This window comes from Dermacentor andersoni, chromosome 8, assembly GCF_023375885.2.
Source record: "Dermacentor andersoni chromosome 8, qqDerAnde1_hic_scaffold, whole genome shotgun sequence".
NCBI lineage: Eukaryota > Metazoa > Arthropoda > Arachnida > Ixodida > Ixodidae > Dermacentor > Dermacentor andersoni.
Window position 1 is genome coordinate 110,260,014 of NC_092821.1, and position 23,113 is coordinate 110,283,126.

At 47.5% G+C, this 23,113-nt stretch overlaps 1 protein-coding gene across 1 annotated transcript in view; it reads right to left on the reverse strand.

Moving 5' to 3' along the window:
- LOC126529457 (fatty acid synthase-like) overlaps window positions 1–23,113 on the reverse strand; it is a 60,459-nt gene that overhangs the window by 31,991 nt on the left and 5,355 nt on the right. Inside the window, exons 3-12 of the mRNA XM_050177052.3 lie at window positions 21,887–22,087; window positions 21,216–21,338; window positions 20,813–21,046; window positions 19,959–20,260; window positions 18,371–18,757; window positions 16,743–16,932; window positions 10,948–11,177; window positions 9,037–9,240; window positions 6,657–6,914; window positions 2,313–2,529 (exon numbers count right to left, since the gene is read on the reverse strand). Of these exons, the coding sequence (XP_050033009.3) occupies window positions 2,313–2,529; window positions 6,657–6,914; window positions 9,037–9,240; window positions 10,948–11,177; window positions 16,743–16,932; window positions 18,371–18,757; window positions 19,959–20,260; window positions 20,813–21,046; window positions 21,216–21,338; window positions 21,887–22,087 (2,346 nt within the window). The remainder of the gene's footprint in view (window positions 1–2,312; window positions 2,530–6,656; window positions 6,915–9,036; window positions 9,241–10,947; window positions 11,178–16,742; window positions 16,933–18,370; window positions 18,758–19,958; window positions 20,261–20,812; window positions 21,047–21,215; window positions 21,339–21,886; window positions 22,088–23,113) is intronic.

A 23,113-nucleotide genomic window follows, 5' to 3' on the forward strand; every position in this document is an offset into this window, starting at 1 on the left:
CATGAATGCATGACGACAATGGCATAGCAACGGTGTGAGAACAATTGAATGACGGCGAGTGTATGACTACAATGGCGAAACGACGACTGTATTACGAAGCTTGTATGACGACGATGGCTTGAGGACGGTGGGGCGATGACGACGCCATGACGAGAGGCGATTTACGAAGATGGAATGACGATGATGTAATGACCATGATGGCATCACGACCGCGAGCATATAACTAGCAGCCCAAGCTGGTAGTAGGCAACATAAGCCACTGGGTCGGCGTAAGAGGACGGACGGACGGACGGACGGACGGACGGACGGACGGACGGACGGACGGACGGACGGACGGACGGACGGACAGACAGACAGACAGACAGACAGACAGACAGACAGACAGACAGACAGACAGACAGACAGACAGACAGACAGACAGACAGACAGACAGACAGACTCGAGACTTTTGAAGTAAGCAAAGAAAGCTAATCGCATCAAAAAAGCTGTGGTATTTCATGGAGCACCAGCCTTCCACCCCAGTTCCTACCCAAATATGAGGCGGATACTCCACAACAGCGTGATAGCATGATAGCATGATAAATGAATCATTTGATGTCACTGCAGTTGAACAAGAAAGCGATATAGCAAGCTTAACACGGGCACATACACCTACTTCGCCACCCACCCAGGTTCCAGCTTTTCAAGGACTATATCGCGCCATCAAAGCGTTTTGCCGTCGAGATTTCCTCCCGCCTGTATTCCAAGAATACCCCCGTGGGTTCTGCCTAAACCTGTCGTTACATTGAAGATACCTGGAATTACTAAAAAGTCATGCGTCGCATCTATTGGCCTTAGGCTACTCACCCTGTGGCACATTTCTGCAAAGTACGGAGATACTGTACACGTGTATACCGATGGCTCTGTCACACCGTATGCCTCCACTGCAGCCTTCGTCATTCCACATATGATCATCGCTCGGCGGTTTAAACTAGACCATAGCTCAACATCAACTGCCGCAGAACTTGTTGCTATCCGGGAGGCACTTCGATTTCTCTCCGAGGAGCCTCCTCACGCATGGACGGTATTCTGCGATTGCAAGCCAGCTCTTCAAACGATTGACTGTCCTCAGACGGGGCCTGTATTATTCCATGGCTATAGAAATTACAGAACGCCTCGACCACGCAACTAGAAATGGCCGCAATGTCACCTTTCAGTGGATACCCTCACACTGTGGCCTGATCGGGAACGAACAGGCAGACGCTGAAGCGAAAACTGCTTTAGATAATGCTTGTGAAGTACGCATTCCGTTCTCACGTACAGACACAAACGCCCTACTTCGTCGCGTAAACCGCAACTCTACGTTAGAACACTGGACCCAACGAGATCGACGACACAAGCGATTACACAAATGGGACTAAGAAATGAAATTTCGTATGCCTCACAAGCTCGAAAGAAGCCACACGAGCATGGTGCACCGGATTCGCCTTGGTGTCGCATTCACCAACCGTTAGAGACACATGATAGGTGCCAGTGATACTAGCCCAAACTGTGAATGCTGTGAGGTGCCAGAAACTATTGAACATATATTTTGCGTGCGTCCCGCCTACGCGCAAGAACGACAGCAACTTGTCTCTTCCATTGCAAAGACCCACGAGAGACCGCTATCGGACGAGTTTCTTTTAGGTCCTTGGCCTAATGCAAACAGCGCAGCCCTGGTAACAAGAGCCGCTATAGCTTTTCTCCAAGCCACTGGGCTGGACGCACGGCTTTAGAGAGTCCACAACTCTGTGAACTTGTACATACGCATCTCTACCTTATACCATCATCATTCATCAGCCCTTTCCCTCCCCGTCCATCTTCCCCAGTGTAGAGTAGCAGGTCAGAACAAGTTATAGCTCAGGCCGACCTCCCTGCCTTTTTGTAAATAAATTTCTCTCTTCAGACACCTACTTCTACTTCGTGTACCAACTTGCTTCTTTATCGCGCACTCATGCATGCTTAGGCTTGCACGACACCGACCATGCTACTTCGGTACCATCTATTTGTGACCAATTTGACAAAGTGATATGTTTTGTTTCATGTGCCCTTGTGCTGTCTCATGCCATTTCTATGTATGTGTCATGCCTGCGCTACAACAAATTTGTCACGCATAGGTGGTACCGAAGCAGCATGGTCGGTGTCGTGAGACAGCAAAAGGGCACATGAGACAAAACACATGTGATGTCTCATGTCTATCTCCGTGTTGTTGTGTCCACGCTATTCAACAAATCTGAAACTGGCCTACCAAAAACCCATATCAGCCCTCATCGACCCATTTGCAATTCACGTACCGCTCTTTGGTAGGATGGTGGCCCTGTGTAGGGTCACGTCCTCAAAAACCACGGGCACCTGGTGGAACAACTTGCCACAGCGCTTGGTCAAGGACTTCCAGGCCAGCACCATGTAGCCAGTCGCGGGAAACAGAACTCGGCCGTCCAGCTGGTGGCCGGCTAGGTAGGCGTCGCCTTCGTTGTCCTCGAGGTTGACCTCGACGGCTTCCTCGGGAACCTGCAGCAGGAGCGTCCGTTGGAAACGGTAAGCTGCCCGTCGACCGCCATCGGAACATGATTCGGTGGTTGTGCATCTAGAACTTCCGATATATCGCATGTTTCGAGACGAGTTGTGCAGGATTTCTAAAATATTGTCTGCAGCAAACCCTTATCATCGTCACCTTCATCGCGAGCCTTTTTATGTCCACTGGAGGACAAAGGTCTGTCCCAGATATCTCCGACTATCCATGTCTTGCGCCAGTTGGTTGCATCTTACGCCTGCGAATTTCCTCATTTCGTCATACCACCTAGTTATCTGCGGTCATCGACTGCATGCGCTTGCCTTACCTTGAATCGCATTCTGTTACTCTACTAGACCACCTCTTATTTACCCTACACATTACATGGCCTGCGCAGCATCATTTTTTTCTCGTAGTGTTAACTATAGTATCGGAATACCCCGTTCGTTGTCTAATCCACACCGCTCTCTACCTGTCTCTTAACGTTACGCCTAATATATTTCATTCGTCACTCGTTGCGTGGTACCCAACTTCCTTACGAGCTTCCTTGTTAAACTCCAAGTTTCTGACCCGTATGTTAGTACCTGTAGAAAGTGACGACTGCAAACTTTACCTTTCAAGGATAATGGTAAGCTGGCGGTCAGGATTTAGTAATGCCTGCCGTATGCGCTCTAACCCATTTTTGTTCTCCAGTGAATTTCCTTCTCATGACAAGGGTCTCCTGTGAGTAACTGGCTTTAATAAACGTCGTGGCGAGGTACGTTCTTGCGCTTTCCGATAGATGTCGTGCGTCTAAAGTGTTGCAAAGCACCCTCTACATAAGCGTAAAGCGCTAGTAGGAGACACCGATATATATAGAGTTCTAAGTGCGACGTACTACGGCTTCGCCTTGCGTACGTTCAGTTAAGATCTCCCGATCCTCTTCCCACTGTGAAGGGTAGCAAACCGGACGTGCGTCTGGTCGACTTCCTTGCCTTCCCTTGCCTAGCTCTCTCTCTCTTTTTCTCCCTGATGCGCAAGCGACGGTTCCTTTCAAGGAACTAATCTGGAAGTCGAAGACGGGCGATAAGTGACTCAGTTCTTGAAAAATCCGCTAGACCGAGGTAGCACCGTAAGAAAAAGAAAATAAACGCAGTCACACTGGGCTTCCAAAAGAAATCCATACTGATTCATAAAAAAAAGGAAGCTTCGTAGCTGAAACAAAAAGAAGAAAGCACAAGAAACTTCAGCCTGATCTTAGTGGACAGATTTGCGGGTTGTCCTCAAAAAACACCAAAAAGCTTAAGCAGACATGATTCCGTCTCATACCACTTGAAATTATTGTTTGCGCCTCGAGCTGCTATGAGCCTAAATTACTTTGTATATATATATATATATATACATATATATTTCATCCACTTTCATTTCCATTAAGTTATCGTTGCTTTATTTCATTTATTAAGCACAAGTAATTTCCCCTATGTTGTCCTTCGTGCCAGTATTTGTTGGCTTCTTATGATATGACTAATAAACCCCTTTCTTCTAGTTTATATATATATATATATATATATATATATATATATATATATATATATATATATATATATATATATATATATATATATATATATATATATATATATATATGTATATGTAGTGTCCCGCGTAATTTGTGCGGAACTTACAAAAAATGTGCAAATGTCGCGTAGCCATACAGATGCAAGTAATGTCATTTGCTGACGCTCAGATTACTTTTTGCATTACGCCTAACTACATGATTAGTCTTAATTAATTAATGAACTTCTGAAATATTGAAATATTATATGAAATTGTTAATGAAGGAATTGCAGAGTAACATGAAAAAACTCCCGATACAGCTTTCCGTTGCTTTTTGTGTTTCTCCAAGCATGAAAGGAGCCCTCAAATACGCACAAAATTGCCGCGCGACTGGCCGCTCGAGGCACTTTGCGTGTGTTCGTGGGCTTCACTGATGCTTAGAAAAAAAAAAGCACTTTTGTGAAGCACGAATTGAGCAATAGAAAGCTGTATCGCAGTTTTTCATGTTGCTCTACATTTTGTCGAAACTTTTCATCTAATTATAATGCTTGAGATGTTGATTAATGAATAAAGTCTAATTATTTAATTAGGCGAAATGCGGGAAAAAATTCCTCTAGGTGTCTCCGAGCCACAGCGAACAAGATTACCTTGGTTCTGCCTAGCTACGTTGCATTTGCATATTATTAAAGTTTGGCTCAAGTCACGTGAAACACCCGGTATCACTAACCCTTCTTCTCGGCCCACCAGAAGAAGTCATCATCTTAACATTGTTCCTTTAAATGCAATGATTGATTGTTTTAAGTTTTCCTTTTTTCCGCATACAATTGTCATTTGGAATGGCCTTGAGGGGTCCTTGCGCGAGTTACCAAGTGATGTATTTGCCAACCTATTACCTAATCATGTTCATTAATCAACTAGCTATTCCTGATATTGTTCTTTCTATTGTTTGTTTTCTTTTTGCCACTCAAATGTATTCTTCAATTGATTGACATACGTATGCACTCACTCCTGCAATATCTTGCTATGCAAGATGGCAGTATATGTAAATAAAATAAATAATAAAAATAAATATAAACGGAAAGGCGAACACAGGAGCCGCATTTTGTAAGTCACAAGCACAGCCCAACAGACAATGACACCAAGGAAAGCACAGGGAATATTTTTCTCGCAGTTTTAATTGAAGGGAAGAAATGATCATAGAAGGTAATGGAAGAGGATGAAAAACAAATGGCTCGAGGTGGGTTAGGAACCCGCGTCTTTGCATTACGCGTGCGAGGCTCTTACCCACTGAGCTACTGCGGCGTTGTTTCGCTGTGCACTTTATGAATTATTTATCTATGTATTCTAATGTAACACTGGGAGTGTTAGTCAGCTGGGAGTGTGTTCATTTCAACCCAACCATTTTTTTTATAAAACGATGTTCTCTTCTAATTTTCCATCTCGTCTTATGACTAATGGCCTAACGTTTCAGCATAATGGCAACGGACACTGGATTCAGCCAGATCAGGTTAGATTTTCACGCACAAATGAACAATCAACCGGAACCCTTCGACATGGACGTGCCTGGTGCATTGGTCCACTTGTTCAAGAGCGATATCGGTTTACAGTTGTAGTGCGTTAGGGTCACCGAGCTCCCAACACTCAAGCATTAGCAGGATTTGAAACCGGGGTGTCGAACCGAACAACGCGTGGAAAGTGCAAGCTTACCATCTTGAAAACGTTTGCACCCTTTGGGGCTCATCTTGTAACACGACGATGATCGTCATCTGCCTTGCTTGCGTTTGCTCTCTTCAACACTCTGCGCTCGCTACTTTCCTGTCGATTTTGCAATGCCACGCTGATAACGCATAACGCACTTCGTGACCTGGAATTACCGGGCGTGAAGCGTTAAGGAAAGGAAAGACGCGCAAGACAGATCACGAATATTGTTGTGGGGGAAGACAACCCTCAAAGGGCTCAGGCTTCCTAAGAGTGTAGTTCTCTTGTAGTCCCATTAGCAAAACGGGCGCAGCTGATCACGTATACTGACACAGGCAGCTACCTTGAGGCTATCGAAGGCAACGCGTGCTCTTTCACGTTTCTTCGGCGACAAGGGCCCGTACTCGCGCTTGTGATGGTAGCACTTACGCGATGTGTTCTTTCATCTCGTTTCTCTCATCATCATCGCCCATTGTGACCCTCTTTCTTCTCCTGTTCACCTTCCCTTGCGCAGAGCAGCAGGCCGGATAGTCCCCTTTCCGGCCGATCTCTCTGCCTTTTCCAGTCAAGAAACTTCTTCCGATCGCAGATCCGGTTGTCCGTATGGGGAACAACGGATAACGGGGGCAACGCAGTCTGCTTATACTTGCATGCTACGAGAGTGAAGGAGTACTGGAAAAGTTCTTTATCGGTCGGTGTGATCTACCAAGTCGGTGCGGTGCGCATGCGTGGAAGCGAGGCCTCGCCGGACGAAAACGATGGCGAATGCGAATGCTCGGGAAGAACGACGCGGCAGTGGTGGCGACACCGTATCGCCGCACGGTCGACATTTCTTTTTTTTTGCTTTTCGTGAATCACGCGTTGCTTCTTCCAAACAGGTGACGTGCCTGACCTGCGCCAACGTCGGGAACTCGTTCCACCCGACGACGCCCCACTGCTGCGAGTGATCCCAGCTGACCAGGTGGCCGATGTTGGGCGTACCACGCGGCAGGGGCCACGGCACCGGCGGATACAACGGAGCCAAGTCCATCTGGACTCCCAGCGTGTGTAGCTTGCCCAATGAGCTGAGGAAGAAGGCGTGGTTGTCCTCGTTGCGCTTCATCAGGCCGAGGCAGCTGGCGCCGGAGCCCAGGGCACGCCGGAGGATGGCCTGCGGGAAAAACAAGAGGTAACGTGAAGGTGTCATCTAGATAGCGTTTATGCACGTTGTGATAATCTGGCGCCGAAAAAAAAATCTGAAAAAGAAGAACAGACGAACGACTAAAGCCTGCAGGCACACCCGCTGAATTCAACTATAGTACTTGCTTCGTTGAGCGAGCAGAACGCAGCTTCCACTGAAAAGTGTAAATGAGCGCGAAATCAAGGCAGGGTTTTAAAGAGGCGGACAAAACTAAGACGTGTTTCTAAACCTGCTCAAGAGGGGGGGAACTTTGGGCCAGTTGGTCCGACATGTTTAAAGAGGAAAAGAACACGGACTTCAGACGGGACGTGACGTACCGCTCGTCCTGTCCACTCCTTCGTCACGTTCCGTCTGAAGTTGCGGTTCTTTTTCTCTTCTAAACCTGCCTACCTGCTTCATTTGGCGCTCATTAAACTAACCCAGCTAGGAGGAACCATACTTTCCGTTGGTTTTCATATACACTAAAGTGTCGTGGCACAACACAATGCGAAACAAGAGAAAGACCGGTTATTTGGGGACGTCGTGGTTATGAAAGGAGGCAGAAACTGCAAAAGATCGCTCTTTCACTGCTACTGTTTTGTTCAACAGACGACGACCCCTAAATGGCTAGTGGTTGTGTTCTTGTCTCTGCAGGCGTTCGTTTACGTTCCGGTACTACGTCATTACGAAATGTAAACGGAGCGCTTTAGGGTGGCCCTGTGAACCATATCTACACGGGCCTTACACCACGATGACCGACCGGTCGGCAGATCTTGCCATTAGCGCGAGTACACACAAAAACTGCCATCAGTTGGCACAGCGCCATTGTGCTTGTATGCATTTGTGAAGCCGCAAAATTCGCTCGCCATGAGCGTACATCATTGCGTCCGGGTATTGCGATTAATGGTACATACATATTTGAATTTGTTTTTAAAGCTATAGCACTGTTTAGCTGCTTCACCTACATTAGATGGTCGGTGTTTCTCACTCTACGGGCGGATAGGGTAAGGTGGCGTAAGGAGAAGGCGGGATAGGAGGCTATAGGAGAAGGCGCATTTGCTGTGACTGGTAGAGAAGAGTGCGCGATGTGGGAGCAGTCTTGACGGCGTCACCTAGATAAGGTAGGAGCGTTGAAAGGAAGGCGCGCGCCCAACACAGGTGCGCGCCATGGCGTCATCAACAACGTGCGCTCAGGATGTGTACATCTCGTGCGCCACGTCGCGTTAAAAGAATGGAGGACGCTTAAGCTTCGCCTTCAAGAGTGGAACGCGATAGCGTTATCGAGGGTATTGGGGCATCGTCGCACCGGTCCCCGCACGGCCCCAATGCGCTCAAACGAGAGGGAGGGGAGAAGCGGGTGAGTGGCACGCCACCTGTCGGGGCAGCGCCGTACATTGCGAGGAGAGGTCTTCTGTGTTTGCCGCAAGATGGCTCTTTGTGTGCGCCAAGCGCCGAAGAAATGTAGCGGAAACGTACTTCGCTACTCGTTTAACTGTGACTTCTGTTATTTGCATGCTCATAATTACCTATATACACCGCAGTATAACTTCTACGGCCCGTTTCTAAGGCAACACCGCATTCACTAGAGGCGCTTTTGTCTCGCTTTGAACTATGGAACTCATGGCTGAGTGGTAGCGTCTCCGTCTCACACTCCGGAGACCCTGGCTCGATTCCCACCCAGCCCATCTTGCAAGTGGTTTTTATTTATGAATTGCCTTCCGGAATTTTTCGCTCACGGCCAACGCCGCCGACACCGGCTTTTCTGCGACACGAGCTCCTTAACGCTGTCACGTTGAAAAAGAAAGATCAGCGCTGATTTAACGATAAATGCGAAAAATGCGTTGGCATTACATCGCACCTCTTTGAGGTCCAGGATCCATGATACAAACCGCTTTCACCACATTACAAAGTCCGGGTTCTTCCAGGAGCGAAGTGCAACTGACGACAACCCGGAGCAGACGTACCACCATCAGCTGCACCATATGTTCCGCTACCACGGGAATTCTCACGTTTCACACACGGATCACACTAACGCTCGTGCATTAAAAGTGTGGTCGATCTCGCGTCTATATTGACCGAACCTTGCAGCGAGCAAATTTGATGCCCCGCTCACCTGCAGAAGACAGTGTGGCGCGATCTCGACCACGATGGCATTGCTGGGCACGTGTTGGAGGGCCTCGCGGAAGAGCACGGGCGAGAGCATGTTGTTCACGTGGTACTCGGCCGAGCAGCGCTGGGCCAAGGGTTCACCCCAGCGGCTCTCTGGCACCGAGGAACTCACCCAGCGCTCGGTGCGGGGCTTCGGGTGAGGAGCCTCCTGGACGGCGGATGAGATGAATAGGCAATTGAGGACGCTATGAAGAAGGCTAGACACAAAAGACAAGCAAAGGGAAGCGCAGTCGAGGATGGCTAAGAATTCGGTGGTGTGATAAAATTGAAAAAAAGAAAAAACAAACAAACTCGGAGGACTCTTAAGGTTCGCCTTTACGAGTGGAACGCGATAGCGTTATCGGGCCCCGTTGATGCCGACACCGACAGTCCCGGTGTCCCTTGCGACCCGGAGCCCGATAGAAAACAATGGTGGGCCGATCCCGGCGGCAGTCCAGGACAGAGCAATGGCTTGTACCCCCGTAAGGCAGAAGCTACAAACAGTGGCGCAGCAATGGCTCACACCCCCGTAAGCAAGGAGAAAGGGGGTTTGTGTTTTCACCGTAAAAGAATTATATTTTTTGGAATGTTCAAATTATTTTCTAGTATATCCAAATTACAGTCCGGCGCTATCATGTTTGTAGGTTGTGTGTAAGTCAGACATTACGAATTTTCTGATGCATTTTACTTTTCGAAATTCCATTATTTATGTAACGCTTGTGCGCAGCGCTGAGGGCCTGCGTGGTTGTGGTTCAAGATAAATTTTCTGTCGGACAAAGTCGACAACGGCGCATGCCGACGCCGTATTTTCTGCGACACCGGGCCCTTCACACTATATACCAAAGCGTGACAGACTAGAGAGGTGGGACATAGCCCCATCGTCACTGTGTCCCAATTGCACCTTTCAAGAACCCAACAAACATGTGCTGCTACCATGCGTCGTTGCCAGGGTATATTGGAGGGCCGTGCATACTGGTTTCCACAGCCTTGTAGTTAACCGCTTTATTACATCTGGTCGCTGCTCATAAGGCCGCTTTGCGCGACTTTTAATTGCTGCGGGGGGCTTTTGTTTATGGCGTAACTGGTGCAAGGCAGTTGCCGAGGAACATCGTCGCCGCACTCTGTTTCCACTTCTGGAGAGGCTCTGCTCTGAGCTACTGTAGTTTCTGTCAGAGGAGTTGTTCGACCTTGGGGAAGAAGAGTTCCTACGACAGTGGTCATGCCATTTCCTGTCGGTGGCTGATCGACCCGCATGGCTTGATTTTCGACAAGCCTGGTTCTTGTAGCCAGGCCGTCAAAAGTATTCATTGAATGTACTCAGAATGTAGGTGCCCGTAATGTCTGTGTGCATGCCCTCGTATACATGACCATTTTTTATATCCACATCTCATAGCATCACTACAAAATTATGTAAAGTGTCTCGTCAGATCATCATTTTATATATTGTGTGAGTTTGTGTGCAACTGATCGTCACCGTGGGTCTATGTGGTTATATCTGAGTGAGTGAGGACTGGGGCACTTCTTTGAAAACGTGCCATGTATACAATGCTTCGTACTTTGTATATGTTATTGTCCTGGTGCAATAGTGCCGTGATTGTGACTCAGTGTTCGTTTCGTTTCTTGTTGAAAGAAACTTTTTCTAAACACTCGCGTTATATATTTGCAAGCATAGGCTGATTTAACTTGGTGCAAGACAGAAGTAGTTGGAAATCACTGGAAGAGGTCTTCTTCCTGCAGTGAACACAAAATAGGCTGATGGTGATGATGATTAACGGAAAGGCCAAGAAGTTTACCAGAAGGCCTACAGAAGGTTCACGAGAATGTTCGCAGGGAGTTAAACAAGAGCAGCGCATTCGGGAGGGCATAGACAACGTACCTTTTCTAGGGCCTGCCGGAGCGAGGGCCCTACGCTCTGTATCTGAGGGCTGTGGAAGGCCACGTTCATGCTGTTCACCTCGCGGGCGAACACGTTCTCGGCCTTGAGCTCTGCGACCATCTTGGCCACGGCCTTTGCCGGCCCGGACACGGTCACAGAGTCCTGGGCGTTGTGGCACGCAGCGATGACGCCGTCATGGCAGCGCTTCTTTGTTTCCTCCCACGTCAGGCCTGCAGTAGTAGTAGTAGTAGTAGTAGTAGTAGTAGTAGTAGTAGTAGTAGTAGTGGTGGTGGTGGTGGTAAGTCGTAGTAGTGGAAGTCGTAGTAGTGGTAGTAGTAGTAGAAGCTGCAACAGCAGCAGTAGTAGTCTTAGTTGTAATAGTTGCATTAGTAATAATTTGAGTAGTAGCTGTAGTAGTAGCATTAGTAGGTGTTGTAGTAGCAGCAGTGATATCAGTAGCAGTAGTTGCAGCGATTGCTTTAGCAGCAATAGAAGTAGCAGCAGTAGTAACGGCAGTAGTAGTACTCATGGCCATGACAATAGCAGGGGGGGGCACTCTGTAAGTGTCCACTTAGTGGACATGTCCATTCCGTCTGTCACTGCAGCACTGATCGGCTGGGGGCGCCTCTCTGACGCATATTCCAGCATAGTCAGTCACAACTTCAGCAGAAGACGAAATAGGGGGGTACTCTGAAAGACAATTACAGAGTACCCCCTAGGAGTAACTTTTGTAGATATGAACAGGGCTCGAGGTAGAAAGAGAATGCGTGACACTTGTAACTTCATTTCACACTGAGGGCACCTCGATAACGCCTTACAGAGAAGCTCTGGAGAGGAGGGACAATGGTCGATCAAGTTCGTGCGCTGTACGGTTGACAAGTGAGTCTCAAGTGTGCGCGTCTACAAAAGTATGCCGACCGTTTGACGTCTGAAAAGGGAGCCGCTTGCAGGCCAAGCGATTAGGGCTGTAGCTGCCCGTTGTACCTGGTAGAGCGAATTCGTGTATCACACCCGAGTATCAGAACAGCGCCTTCTCCCCGCTGCCGTGCGGAAGTGCCAAATTAAGTTGTCAAAGTACAAAGGCAGGATGGCATGAAATTGGCTGCGTACCTTTTGCGAGCGTTTCCCCCTAGACTGGATGGCCTCGGCAGCTGCCGGGGTTGGCTGATGGTCTGCTGTCACACTTTGCAGGCCAGTGTTACTTTATGTTCTCGCCTGTAATAAATCTGTCACTACTGCCAAAAGCGCAGCTTTGCTTTCTGTGCTCACAACTGCAGCCTCGCTTGCGCGTTGCTGTGCCTGTAAGGGCGAAGTCTTACCAAGTCTGTTTTGTACCTGGGGCCCCTGTAACGTAAAACTATTCCGGTCTGTTTTCATTTCAATCTCCTGATGTCAAATTTGCGTAATCAACGACGCATGCATCGGGTGGTGATCCACAGTATTGTCTGAACAGCCCAATCAAGCGATCCACTCGTTTATAGGATGTCACTCTTCGCTTTCAAGACGAATAAGATTGCCTACATTGAGCAGCTTTTCTGAATTGATCGGCTGACAAGAGGCGAGGAGCATGCCAAAGTGTAAAGGGTTTCGATGGGGCCGAGCCAGCGTAGTGAAAACAGATAACCAGATGAGAAGGGTGGCTTCCCCTTACTTAGCTTGCGGTGGATGATCGAAAATCGCGGTGACGTGCTACGGAAGGTTAAGAATGCCGCTAAAATGGATGCTCAGCAGGAAGAGTTCGCAGAGCGATGTCGCATACGTGCCGAAAGGGCTCAATAATTACCTTATACTGCCACATAAAGAAGTTTATTATACGCAAATTAATCCATGTTTTCTGTCAGCTGCGAATAGCCAGTGCCTGAGCGATCGGCAAGTAGCCATCTGCTATTCCTTTCGGAGCGCATATTATTTTTAATAGCCGGAACGCCTCCGGCTGTTAAAAAAAGGTCAGTTATGTTTGCTATATTAGTGCCCCTTTCACACGTACACGTCACTTTGACGCTGTGAGTTTTCGCATCTCGAATGGCAGGTGTTCGGCGCTTAGTAAAGACGAGGGCAAAATAGAAAGGAAAAAAAGCGAGCACAACATTAGCAGATGGATAATGGCGCAAAGGCGTCGAATGAGAAATAATTGATTTTCTTTTGTTCGGTCTGGTCATGCATGATCAGTGTGTACACATCATATCAGAGGCAGAGCTATCTTGATTTTCGTGACACTGCGACATAGAGGCGAAGATGAGTCTGACCCGATAATTTTTTTGACCAATCGTGGAAGGCTGATTGCTGAATTGGGATGGAAAAGTTTGGAGTTGCTTTAAGCTATGGCGCCCCTGGTTTGTTCCGAACGCCTCTTTTCTATTCATTTTTCTACTTGTTATAGCTTATCAGATGAATATCGGGAAATGAGGAGACGCGGTTAGGAACGGTTGGTCGGTTGGTTGTGGCTAAGGTGCGTCGCTACAAGCGCAGTTACAGCCTGGCACTCTTGGTCTGCAATCGCTCCACCTGTGAGTTTCATGCGCTGTTCAGAAATGTGTTAACAAGTGCCCACATGTTCAGTGTTGGGAAGAGAAGGCACGTGACCTTCTTGCGCACTATGGCTGCGAAGCCTTCCTTGCGGCGTTGAAACACCAGAGGGCAAAACGAAGTGTTACGCATCGTCAGTTTCGTTACAACACGTGCATAACAATGAAGCTCGCGCAGTTTTGAACGCCGACGCTGCAATGTAGACCGATCTTGTCATTGCAGTAATTGTCAATCAGCTGACCGTAATACCAGTGTCTGTGAGACAATGGTCTTACGAGCTTCAGACGAGGACGAGCTTGAGACCAGGTCTGCTCCCACACGCAACAGATTTAATTTCATTTCACCTATTTTCTCTCAGGGACGAGAGATTACAGAGACGAGCGGGTGGTATCGAAACAAACAAAACACAATTAAGCAGCGCAGTACGATTAGAAGTTGTTAACAAGGGCTTTCTTTAGTTCGTCGGCACTGACGGTCGAAACAGCTGTCAGCAAAGACCCAGCTGTCATTGCTTGATATAAATAAAAAAATTGATCGCTTGCTTTGCTTGCCCCAAAAGGCGGAAGGTACTCAGAAGTCTACCGGGCAGGTCTCCGCTGAGTTCAATAAATTTATTGTTTGTCGTAACAGCGGAAAGAAGGAAGCAAAATTTCTCAAGGAATGAGTTGGCAGACTAGAAGAAGCGAATGGAACCGAAGAAATGGCTGCAATTAGGGCAAAACTAAATAGCCTAGAATGGCGTGGTCTTCGGCCTAAACTAGGCCTTTATGGGATCTCTCGCACAAAAAAATGAACGCTTGCTTGATAAAAGTTTGCGAGCGTGTATTCAAGTTGTCTCTGGGATTGTTTGAATCTGAAAACGTGGAGACTTGACGTTCATTTATCGGTGGCCGCTAAGCCCTAACAACGTTACACAGGGGTCATTGTGCGTTTCTCCACCTTGAACGTGTGGGACAAATGTCTTGCCGAGAAACTCGCACCCAGGCTTATGAAATTCTGCTTCTGCGTCACCGAGAACCTGATCGAACGCGCGCGCGCTACCGCCATGGCATACAAGAACCGAGAAGGTCGTTCGGGTTATACTATTTCTCGATGTTCCAATGGTAATGCGCTCGTTAGAGAACAGGAGGTCCGCTATGAGGGGGGCCTTGTAGCTCTTCCTCGCTGACTTAACCGTAGAGCATTATACGTTGCTTCTCCCTGACCAGGTGAGGTTACATTAAAATAATCGGGTTTTACGTGTTAAAACGCCGTAGCAGGGTGGCTCGGGATTAATTCTGACAACCTGCGTCTTTTGTTAGCATGCACCCAATGAAGCTGCAAATCGCAAGAAGCTGCAAATCGCCTTAAATCTTATGCAGTTGTTTCTTGTGCGTGAACGAGATCTATTATCCATGCCGGTACACTGCGTCAAAGACATCAAGCTACGCGTTATTTAAAAAAAAAAATATGGCTACGAATTGCTACGTAAACTAAACCTTATTTACCTGACTATATGCCATTCATATTTCATTTAGTGTCACCTGGTATGGACAACAACGTCTAACGTTATCATGCTCATTGGTCAGTCAGAAAATTCAATAAGACGAACAGCTTACAAAGTCTATGAACGCAACCTTTCTTTCTTGAATATAGTTTTCTTCCTAGTTACGTCGTTATTGAACTTTAAATATTACATTCCCCGAGATTTTCTATGCCTAGCATCGCCGAACGCCTGAACGCATTTTCTAAAAGGTCATGCAACCATTAAGGTATTCCTGCAGCAGAAAAGAACAAATGCCGTATTGTTCTTGTCAGGACCAACAACGGGAGGAAACAGCCTTCAGTTTACATTGCCAACATCGCACACAATTTTATACTGTTCCTACCGCTTCCTTTAGCCTATGTTTTGATAAAAATATTCAGTAATACTGTTCTTCAATGTATAATTTGCTTAGAGAGCTCTTTATCTTCCTCTTTTCTTTGTTTCGCGCGCTATTGTCTCGTACGTCTTATGCGGCAGTGCTTGCCATCGATCCTGCGTCATCAATGGTTGCACTATTTTTTTTGCTTCGTCACCATGTGGTGACACAATGCATTCGTGCTGCCACTGTATGATGTCTGTGATGTCTCGTCATCGGTGTATGATGTCTGGTATCGAACGCAGTACCTGGTAATGCTCAGCAGCGCGGCGCTGTAGACATTGAACAAACGCGGCAGGCAATTGAGGGTGTGAGCAACTTCTAACAATAATAAAAACAAAACTATGCCGCAGGAGCTCGAATTTTTTGCGTAACTGGGTATTTATTCATCTTGGTTATTCCGGTCTATTTGGGAGTCATCTCGTCTTCACTTCTGAGCGCAGTAACACAGGCACCGGGCTCGATGGTGCCTTACGGGGCAGTAAGAATGTCGACCGAAGCGCCCCCTATAGTCCGTTGTTGGCGTGTCGACTGGACAGCATGACATCAGGTCAACTGAACTATGCTGCCCCGAACGTATTCGCATCGCCACATTATACCCGTTTCCTTTTTTTGTCGGCGTTACTACATAAAAGAATAGCCTGTAGCACGTGCAGCACAAATGTACTCTCTGACATCGATTACTCGATGAGGCGGACGTTACTTACACTGGAAATGAAAAGGAATGCTGGTCTAAATTAACAAAATATTACTATTCAGCTTTCTAACTAATTACATTAGGGGATCCATACCGCGATATATGAATTGAAGACAGCGATCTTGCAAGGCGCATTCGCTTTAAAAGAATTTTGAAACTGGCGCCTGTTTTGAGATAAGCGCCGTAAAACTCTCGGCAAAAGTGCGCCGTTGTTTCAGTTACTTCTTTATTAAAAACATTGTTATGCACGGTAGGTAACCGAATTATGAAACGCCAGTGCATTTTGTCGCAAATTTCGGGAACATTTATCTCAAGATAAGTGTATTCCTCGGAATTCGTTCAAATTTGATATCACTTGCGAGCTCAGCGCCTGCAATTTGTAAATTGAAATGTATCATAACATAATCAGTTTACGAGTTATTCAGCGATAGTTCGTTAATTTGTCAATTATTTATTTAGAGTTATCGCAGCCAATAATGCCCGCATCTTAGAATAATCCAGCTCAATAAGTAGACTTGTGCTACGTACCGCAGACAATTAAACAAATATATGTTAGCAGTAAAAAGAATAAAAAAAATAGACCCGCGCTCTATACAGCAGTCGTGCTGCATTCAGCAAAGAAAAAAAAAAAGGAAAAAACGAAACATTTTAGCGACGTTCATAAAACTTACCGACTGCAGCCATGGCCCCCTTTGGAGGATTTTCCAGCTCAACGCAGCGGCCTCGCCAGTAAGCGCACAACACAGTCTGTTCTGCGGTGAAGCCTCCGTCGGCGTAGGCGCAACCGGTCTCGCCCGCCGAGTGACCCAAAATGCCATCCGGATGGACACCAATGGCACGAAGCATGTCAACAAGCGCCACCTACGGGCGGTAGCGGACAACACAAGTTGTTCTTTATTTCTAATAAAAGGGGCCCACAGGCCTAGAGATAGGGGAGGAGGGATTAAAACAGCTAGGGTGGCTAAGCCGGTGACATGCACAAAGTTCACAAGGTTCCGCGCGCGGCGGTTAGAGCTCGTCCGTGTCCGTTAGTTAAATGGGGCCCTGAAACACTTTTTGAGCATCGTAAGAAAACGTCGCCGATTTGTCGTAGAGGCTGTTGTGAACGTGTTAGCCAAAATATCGCTGTAGTGCATGCTGTAGGGAATTTAAAATCTCGAGCCCTACACTGGCGACAAAATCGCTTGCTCTCGCTTCCGCAATGCCTCCGTGCAGCGTCATCGAAAGCAGCTAGACCTATCAGTGCTATTGGCTGATTTAGTGATCGCTACAGCATCCTCAGTGATAGATAATTGCTATATATAATTTACAGTTAAATGACGAAAAATTACCTACGTGTGCGATCTCAAAAAAGACAGAAAAATCACTGCGCGTAGCTGCGTCTGCTACACGTGGCCTCCGTGATGGCAGTATTCTGCTGTGTAGCGTAGGCTATCGCAACCGCAGCCGCGAAACGCAACTTTTGGCTGGGGCCTTGCCCTCTTGGTTTCTGCGCTGTGTAGTTCCAGTGCGCTAGCGGAGTCGAAAAGACAGAGAGAGCCGGGTATCGGTGCGACAACTCCACTTATAGTTGAAGGATTGGAAAAAAAGAAGTTTTTCTTCATGAGATTCGTGAGACGACGTCCTTCAATAATGGGGTCATTCTATGATTAGTTACAAAAAACGTTTCAAGGCCTTTTTATAGTGAGAGAATCTATCGCATCTCATAGTTTCGTATTAAAAGTAAAGTAAAACGGAATCGGCACCCTTTGCCTTGTGTCCATTCTGCGGAGACGTTGAAGTGCTTGATTTTTTCTTTCTGATGCTCGCGCTGTTACTCAAATTTTAGCAAAGGCACATTTTAGAAGCGCCACTTCGACAGTTTATATTGAACTTCTGCATCCCGGACATTGTTTCTCAGGAAGCTTCTTCTCTTGGACGTCGTAATATGAACGCTTGCTCCATTGTTAAATTTTTATGCGTTTCAAGAGAGTTTCGTTCCTTTGATCCTTGTATAAATGTTTCGATTGTTTTCCACTGAGAAGGTGAGAACGAAGTCTTTTTTATTGCGTTGCATTTGAGTCTTCGCAAGCTTGAATACCAGGTATGCGCTATGGTTAAAGGGAAATCACAGTGAGCCTGAACCTCCCTTTCCTTCGGAGATGCAAGCTTGTGCCTAGGCCGTGGAAGCAGCGGATACGATATGCGGCATTGTCTTATCCATCCACTGTTCTTTTGCAGGGGGCTGTCACGTTGCTCATTGCGACAAGGCAGTTTCCTTACTGGAGTGCGAACAAGTAGGGCCCCCAAACAGACGTACCTGAATGACGGCGACGGAGACGAACGGCGACACCAAGGTTTGGTTGGCAGGGTTGTCGCTGGTCACCAGGTCGATGAGGTCGATGCCAAACTGCTTGAGCAGCTCGTGAGATTTGCGTATGGAGCGTGCGAACACGTCAAACTGCATCATCTGGCGGGCCATGCCGTTCCACTGGCAGCCCATGCCGGTGAAGACGAACCACAGGGGCCGCTTCTCGAATGGTGCCTGCTCGGTCACCTTGACGGCTTCCTTGCCTGAACCGTCGACGCGGACCACGGCGAAACCTCGGTACGGGAACTGGTATATGCTAGGTTGGCCGACCTTGTTTAGGAGGGCGTACGCCGAGTCCGGGTATGGTCCCTCAGCTTCGACCCGGTTCAGAGTACGCTGCGTGATCGAGAGAGAGAGAGAGAGAGAGAGACGACGCAGAAGGCACATGAAGTGAAGGCACATCTATTGCAAACAGAGAACCCTGGTTGTGTCATTAAAACTGTGCTACGACGCGTACCATGTACCTCACAATGGCACATTGTAGTCCATCAAGGCGGTAGTATAGTGACGCTGCGAGGTATATCAGTATCACAATGCAAAGTATGCAGCGGTCGCTCTACACTGACAGTCGTACAGGCTCAGACGTGTCTGTCATAACGTCATTACAGTGTCAGCTGTAAAGGTATATAAAATAATTAACCACGGCAACTACTTCTGTCAGAACGGCAGTGCTTCCTGGAGGCTTTCGTATTCCGTCACGCTGGCATTTTCAACTAATCAGAGACGCCGTAGTAACCCCGCGGGCCAATCATTGCTTACGAACTAGCGGGTATGACAATATGGCGGAATTTGACAACTTCCAGAACAGCACCCCAGTTCTGTACTGTGTGTATTACAGATGGCGTAATATCTGCATGGCGGTGCGTAATTGGCTACCGTGGCAATAACGTAAGAACAGCCGGCCAGGAATCCATGACAGAGAACGAACGATTGGGAGTACGGGGTGTTATGGCAGGAATGTCTGAAACAATCTACTTTTATTTAATTATTTACAAAAACAGCACGCAGCTACAGATGTTCAAGCAGGGTAGGGTTAAGGTGTTTGTAGGAAATGTTGATAAGCATCATTAGTAGTACGCTCTACCATAGCACTGGGTAGAGAGTTCCAATCACCGACTAAACGAGGAGAAAAAGTGTCGGAGCAGCTTCATTCGTGTAAGGGCATACAACTTGACAGCGATTAGTTCTCGAAGAGATTGTGAGGTCGGGTTTGACGATTAGTTTCACGAATAAAATTAGAATTGTTGTTATACAGCGCGTAAAAAAGAAGCAACCTTAATCTAGAAATTCTAAGGCGAACTTGTAGCCTGTGCAGCTGAAATCGCTCCAGCATACTGTTTACTGGTGGCTTAGAGTTATAATCCGATAAAATAAAGCGAGCGGCCAAACGCTGATTGCACCCAAACTTTGCAACATTGATAGTACGAAAATAATTTGGAACCACTGCAGCGTGCTCCGGCACCTCGAAAAACTCGCATCAGAACCGTTTTCGCACAGCAGAGCCCAAGCACTCGGCAATATTGAAAGCGGGACTGACCTCCAGCGAGTCCTTGTTCCTGCCAGCCATGAGGACCAATCTTGGCAGCTCGGGCTTCTCACGCGGCAAGGCGTCCACGCAGGGCGCCGGGTTCGCCTCCAAGATGGCATGTACGTTGGCCCCGCCGAAGCCGAACGAGTTGATGCCAACCAGGTTGCCTGGCAACGGGGACGTCTTGTCCACCACTTCAATGGTGCCGTCGTGCAGAGACGGGATGTTGGGGTTGGCCTCCTTGAAATGCAGGTTGCCAGCGATGGTGCCCGTCTCCAGGGCCAGGATAACCTTGGCCATTGAGCCAATGCCTGGTAGCAAGAATAGAACGAACATGAACTGAAGGATGCACTTCAGACTTCGACCGGGTTCGCCGGAGAAACTTGAAGACGTGGAGATGATGAAGGCGCAAGGTTCAGTAAGAAAAAAAAATATTCCGTCGATTGAAGTCAAACGGCGAAGAAAGAAGAATAGGCTTCTATGCTACATGTGAGGAGACATACGTTAGCTGTCACTTGATGCTATAACGCACGGACAGTGATGTGACAAATTCTAAAGCGGAAAAAAGTGTGTTTCTAAGTGCTTGTTGCAAGACGAGGGTTTCAAATAGGGCACAAGTTGGGCACTGGACTTGCGACTTCAGCGTCAGATAAACACTACTCAATCACAACAGTTTGATCAGCACTCCTTTCCTGCTGATCTGTCCAAGAATAACCGATAATTTATTGCACTGACCTGGCCAGACCCTATCTCCGACAGATGGCACTGCTGCTAAATGCTGATGTCACAGATATACGAAAAAAAAGACTGACATTTGAGCAGGTCAGTAACCAATCTGCAGCACACATTCAACTTGTCATCACCTGAGGATCCCTCGGAGTGTCCTATGTTACTCTTGACGGAGCCGATCTTGAGCGGCTTCTCCCGACCGGGCCCGCAGAAGACGTTGCTGATGGCGCCCAACTCCTGGGGATCGCCAACCTTGGTTCCTGTACCGTGGGCCTCGACGTACCCGACTTTGCGTGGATCGACTTTAGCTTCGGTGTACACCTCGCGCAGAAGCCGCTCCTGCAGTTTGGACGACGGGAACGTGATTCCTGGAAAGTAGGAGCAAGTAGAGGTGGTCGTCTTCGGTATCTACCACTGAGTTGCTAGATTCAGCGTGAATGCAGCGTAAAATGGTGTCACAGCCGCCTAAGTAAGCACATGCCTCAGGATCTCGAGCTCTGTGCTTAAGTGAAGACAGGCCTTGTTAGGTGCACGTACCCTCGGTCTTGTAGCCATCCGTGTTGGCCTTGACGTTGATCACTTTGGCATAGATACGACGGGCCTCAGAAGCTCGTTGAAGAAAGAAGACGCCTACGGTTTCACTGCGGACGTATCCGTTTCCTGCATTCGAATACAGTTAAGTATCTCTGTCTTAGAACATTTCAGCGTCCTCGCAGCAACGAACAAGTGTGAAAAATACTGGCACCATGATGGCATGCGATCTCCTACAGCTACACCCAAAGAGTGGCGATTACGGGTGACTGCTGGTCAGCAGTGCTTTGCTACGCACGAAGCTTTTTTACGACATGCATCACAGTCAGTTGACTTCAGCTGTTGCTGTGTGACACAACATTGTGATTACTTCATCGCTCTCCGCAAGGTTGACGGTAAACACTTCTTTTTTCACCATTGAAGCAAAAGCGCGCAACAAGAACACTGCTACTTGACTTCCAAGTCGTAGTCAAAGCTCAGAAATAGACACTAATAAGTCAGCCCAAATTTAAAGCAGGCATCTTCTTAAGTATTTATTAAGCTCTTGCTGCTTACCGCATTCTTCTGAGGACGAGTGAAAATACAGTTATTACATGACAACCACTGGCGTTCTACTTGATATTAATATCGGCACGAATGTGTCTGCAACAGTGCACGCCTACAATAGCATCACTTACCGTCAGAGTCAAACACCTTGCATTTGCCATCCGGGGAGAGCATGCCGAGGCGCCAAAAGTTAATGGACGATGCGGGCTTGAGTGTGAGCATGCTACCGCCCACGATAGCAGCCTCGCACTGTCCGGAGCGAAGCGCCAGCATGGCCTGGTTTAGGCCAATCATTGTAGACGAGCACGCTGTGTCGACAGTGATGCTTGGGCCTGTCAGCAAAGCAGTGGAAATAATACTTCGAACGCGGTTGGTCAATCACCTTTCGAGGTGAAAAAACAAACGCTCCGATGCTGTCGACTTTCCAGACTCCCAAAATAGTACGAAGTTATTGGGCTACAACTTAGCAAGTGTCAGCTTCGGCCACAGTGGTCTAACACTTCTGCATCCTGTTATGCTGAGATCGACAGAAAGTATGTAATCTATTTAATTTCTTGTTTATCCATTAGGGCTTTTCGAGGTCCACTTTCTGTGTTACTGTGCTACCCGAAGACGTTATTCACTGTTTGGCGTTCTTTCCCTTAAATTATACCAAGGTCTCTCTTTTAGTTTTTCTGGAGTCGATGCCGTAGTTGCCAATTTCTTGTTCACCAGCCTGCCTTTTCTCCACTTTTCCATTAAAGGCGCCTATGACTACGGTATACTGAGCTTGCATCTTTCTCATCGCTAACTGAACATCTTCATAAACCTGTTTCATTTCTTCATCATCACGACTAGAGGTGGGAACATAGGCTTGTGCTACCTTTAATCTACATCTCCAATTTATCTTTATTACAACAACTGAAACCCTCTCATTAAAGCTCCAGAATCCATCAATGTTGCCTGCTATGTCCTTATGAATTGGAAATGCTCTCCCATGTTCTCTCTTATCTTGAAGGCCTCTGTAGCGTAGGACAAGGCCCTTAGACAGCACTGTACAAGCCTCACCAGTTCTTCTAAAATTACTAAAGCTAATGATATCCCAGGCGATGCCTGATATTTCCTCAAAGAGCATTGCTAAGCTATCCTCACTCGAGAAATTCTGAGTGATAAACGTTACCAAGTTCAGTTTCTAGTGGCGGCCTGTCCGGATCCAGAGATCCTTAGCACCCTCTGCCGCGTTGAAGGTCTGACCGCCGCCTTGGTCAGGTGCTCCGCAGGCACTGGGGACTGAGGACTGCGGGTTAATTCCTCTCAGCTTACGTCTCACTAAAGCTCACAGCCGTGTCTGTAAGAATAAAAGTGCGCCGTATACGATG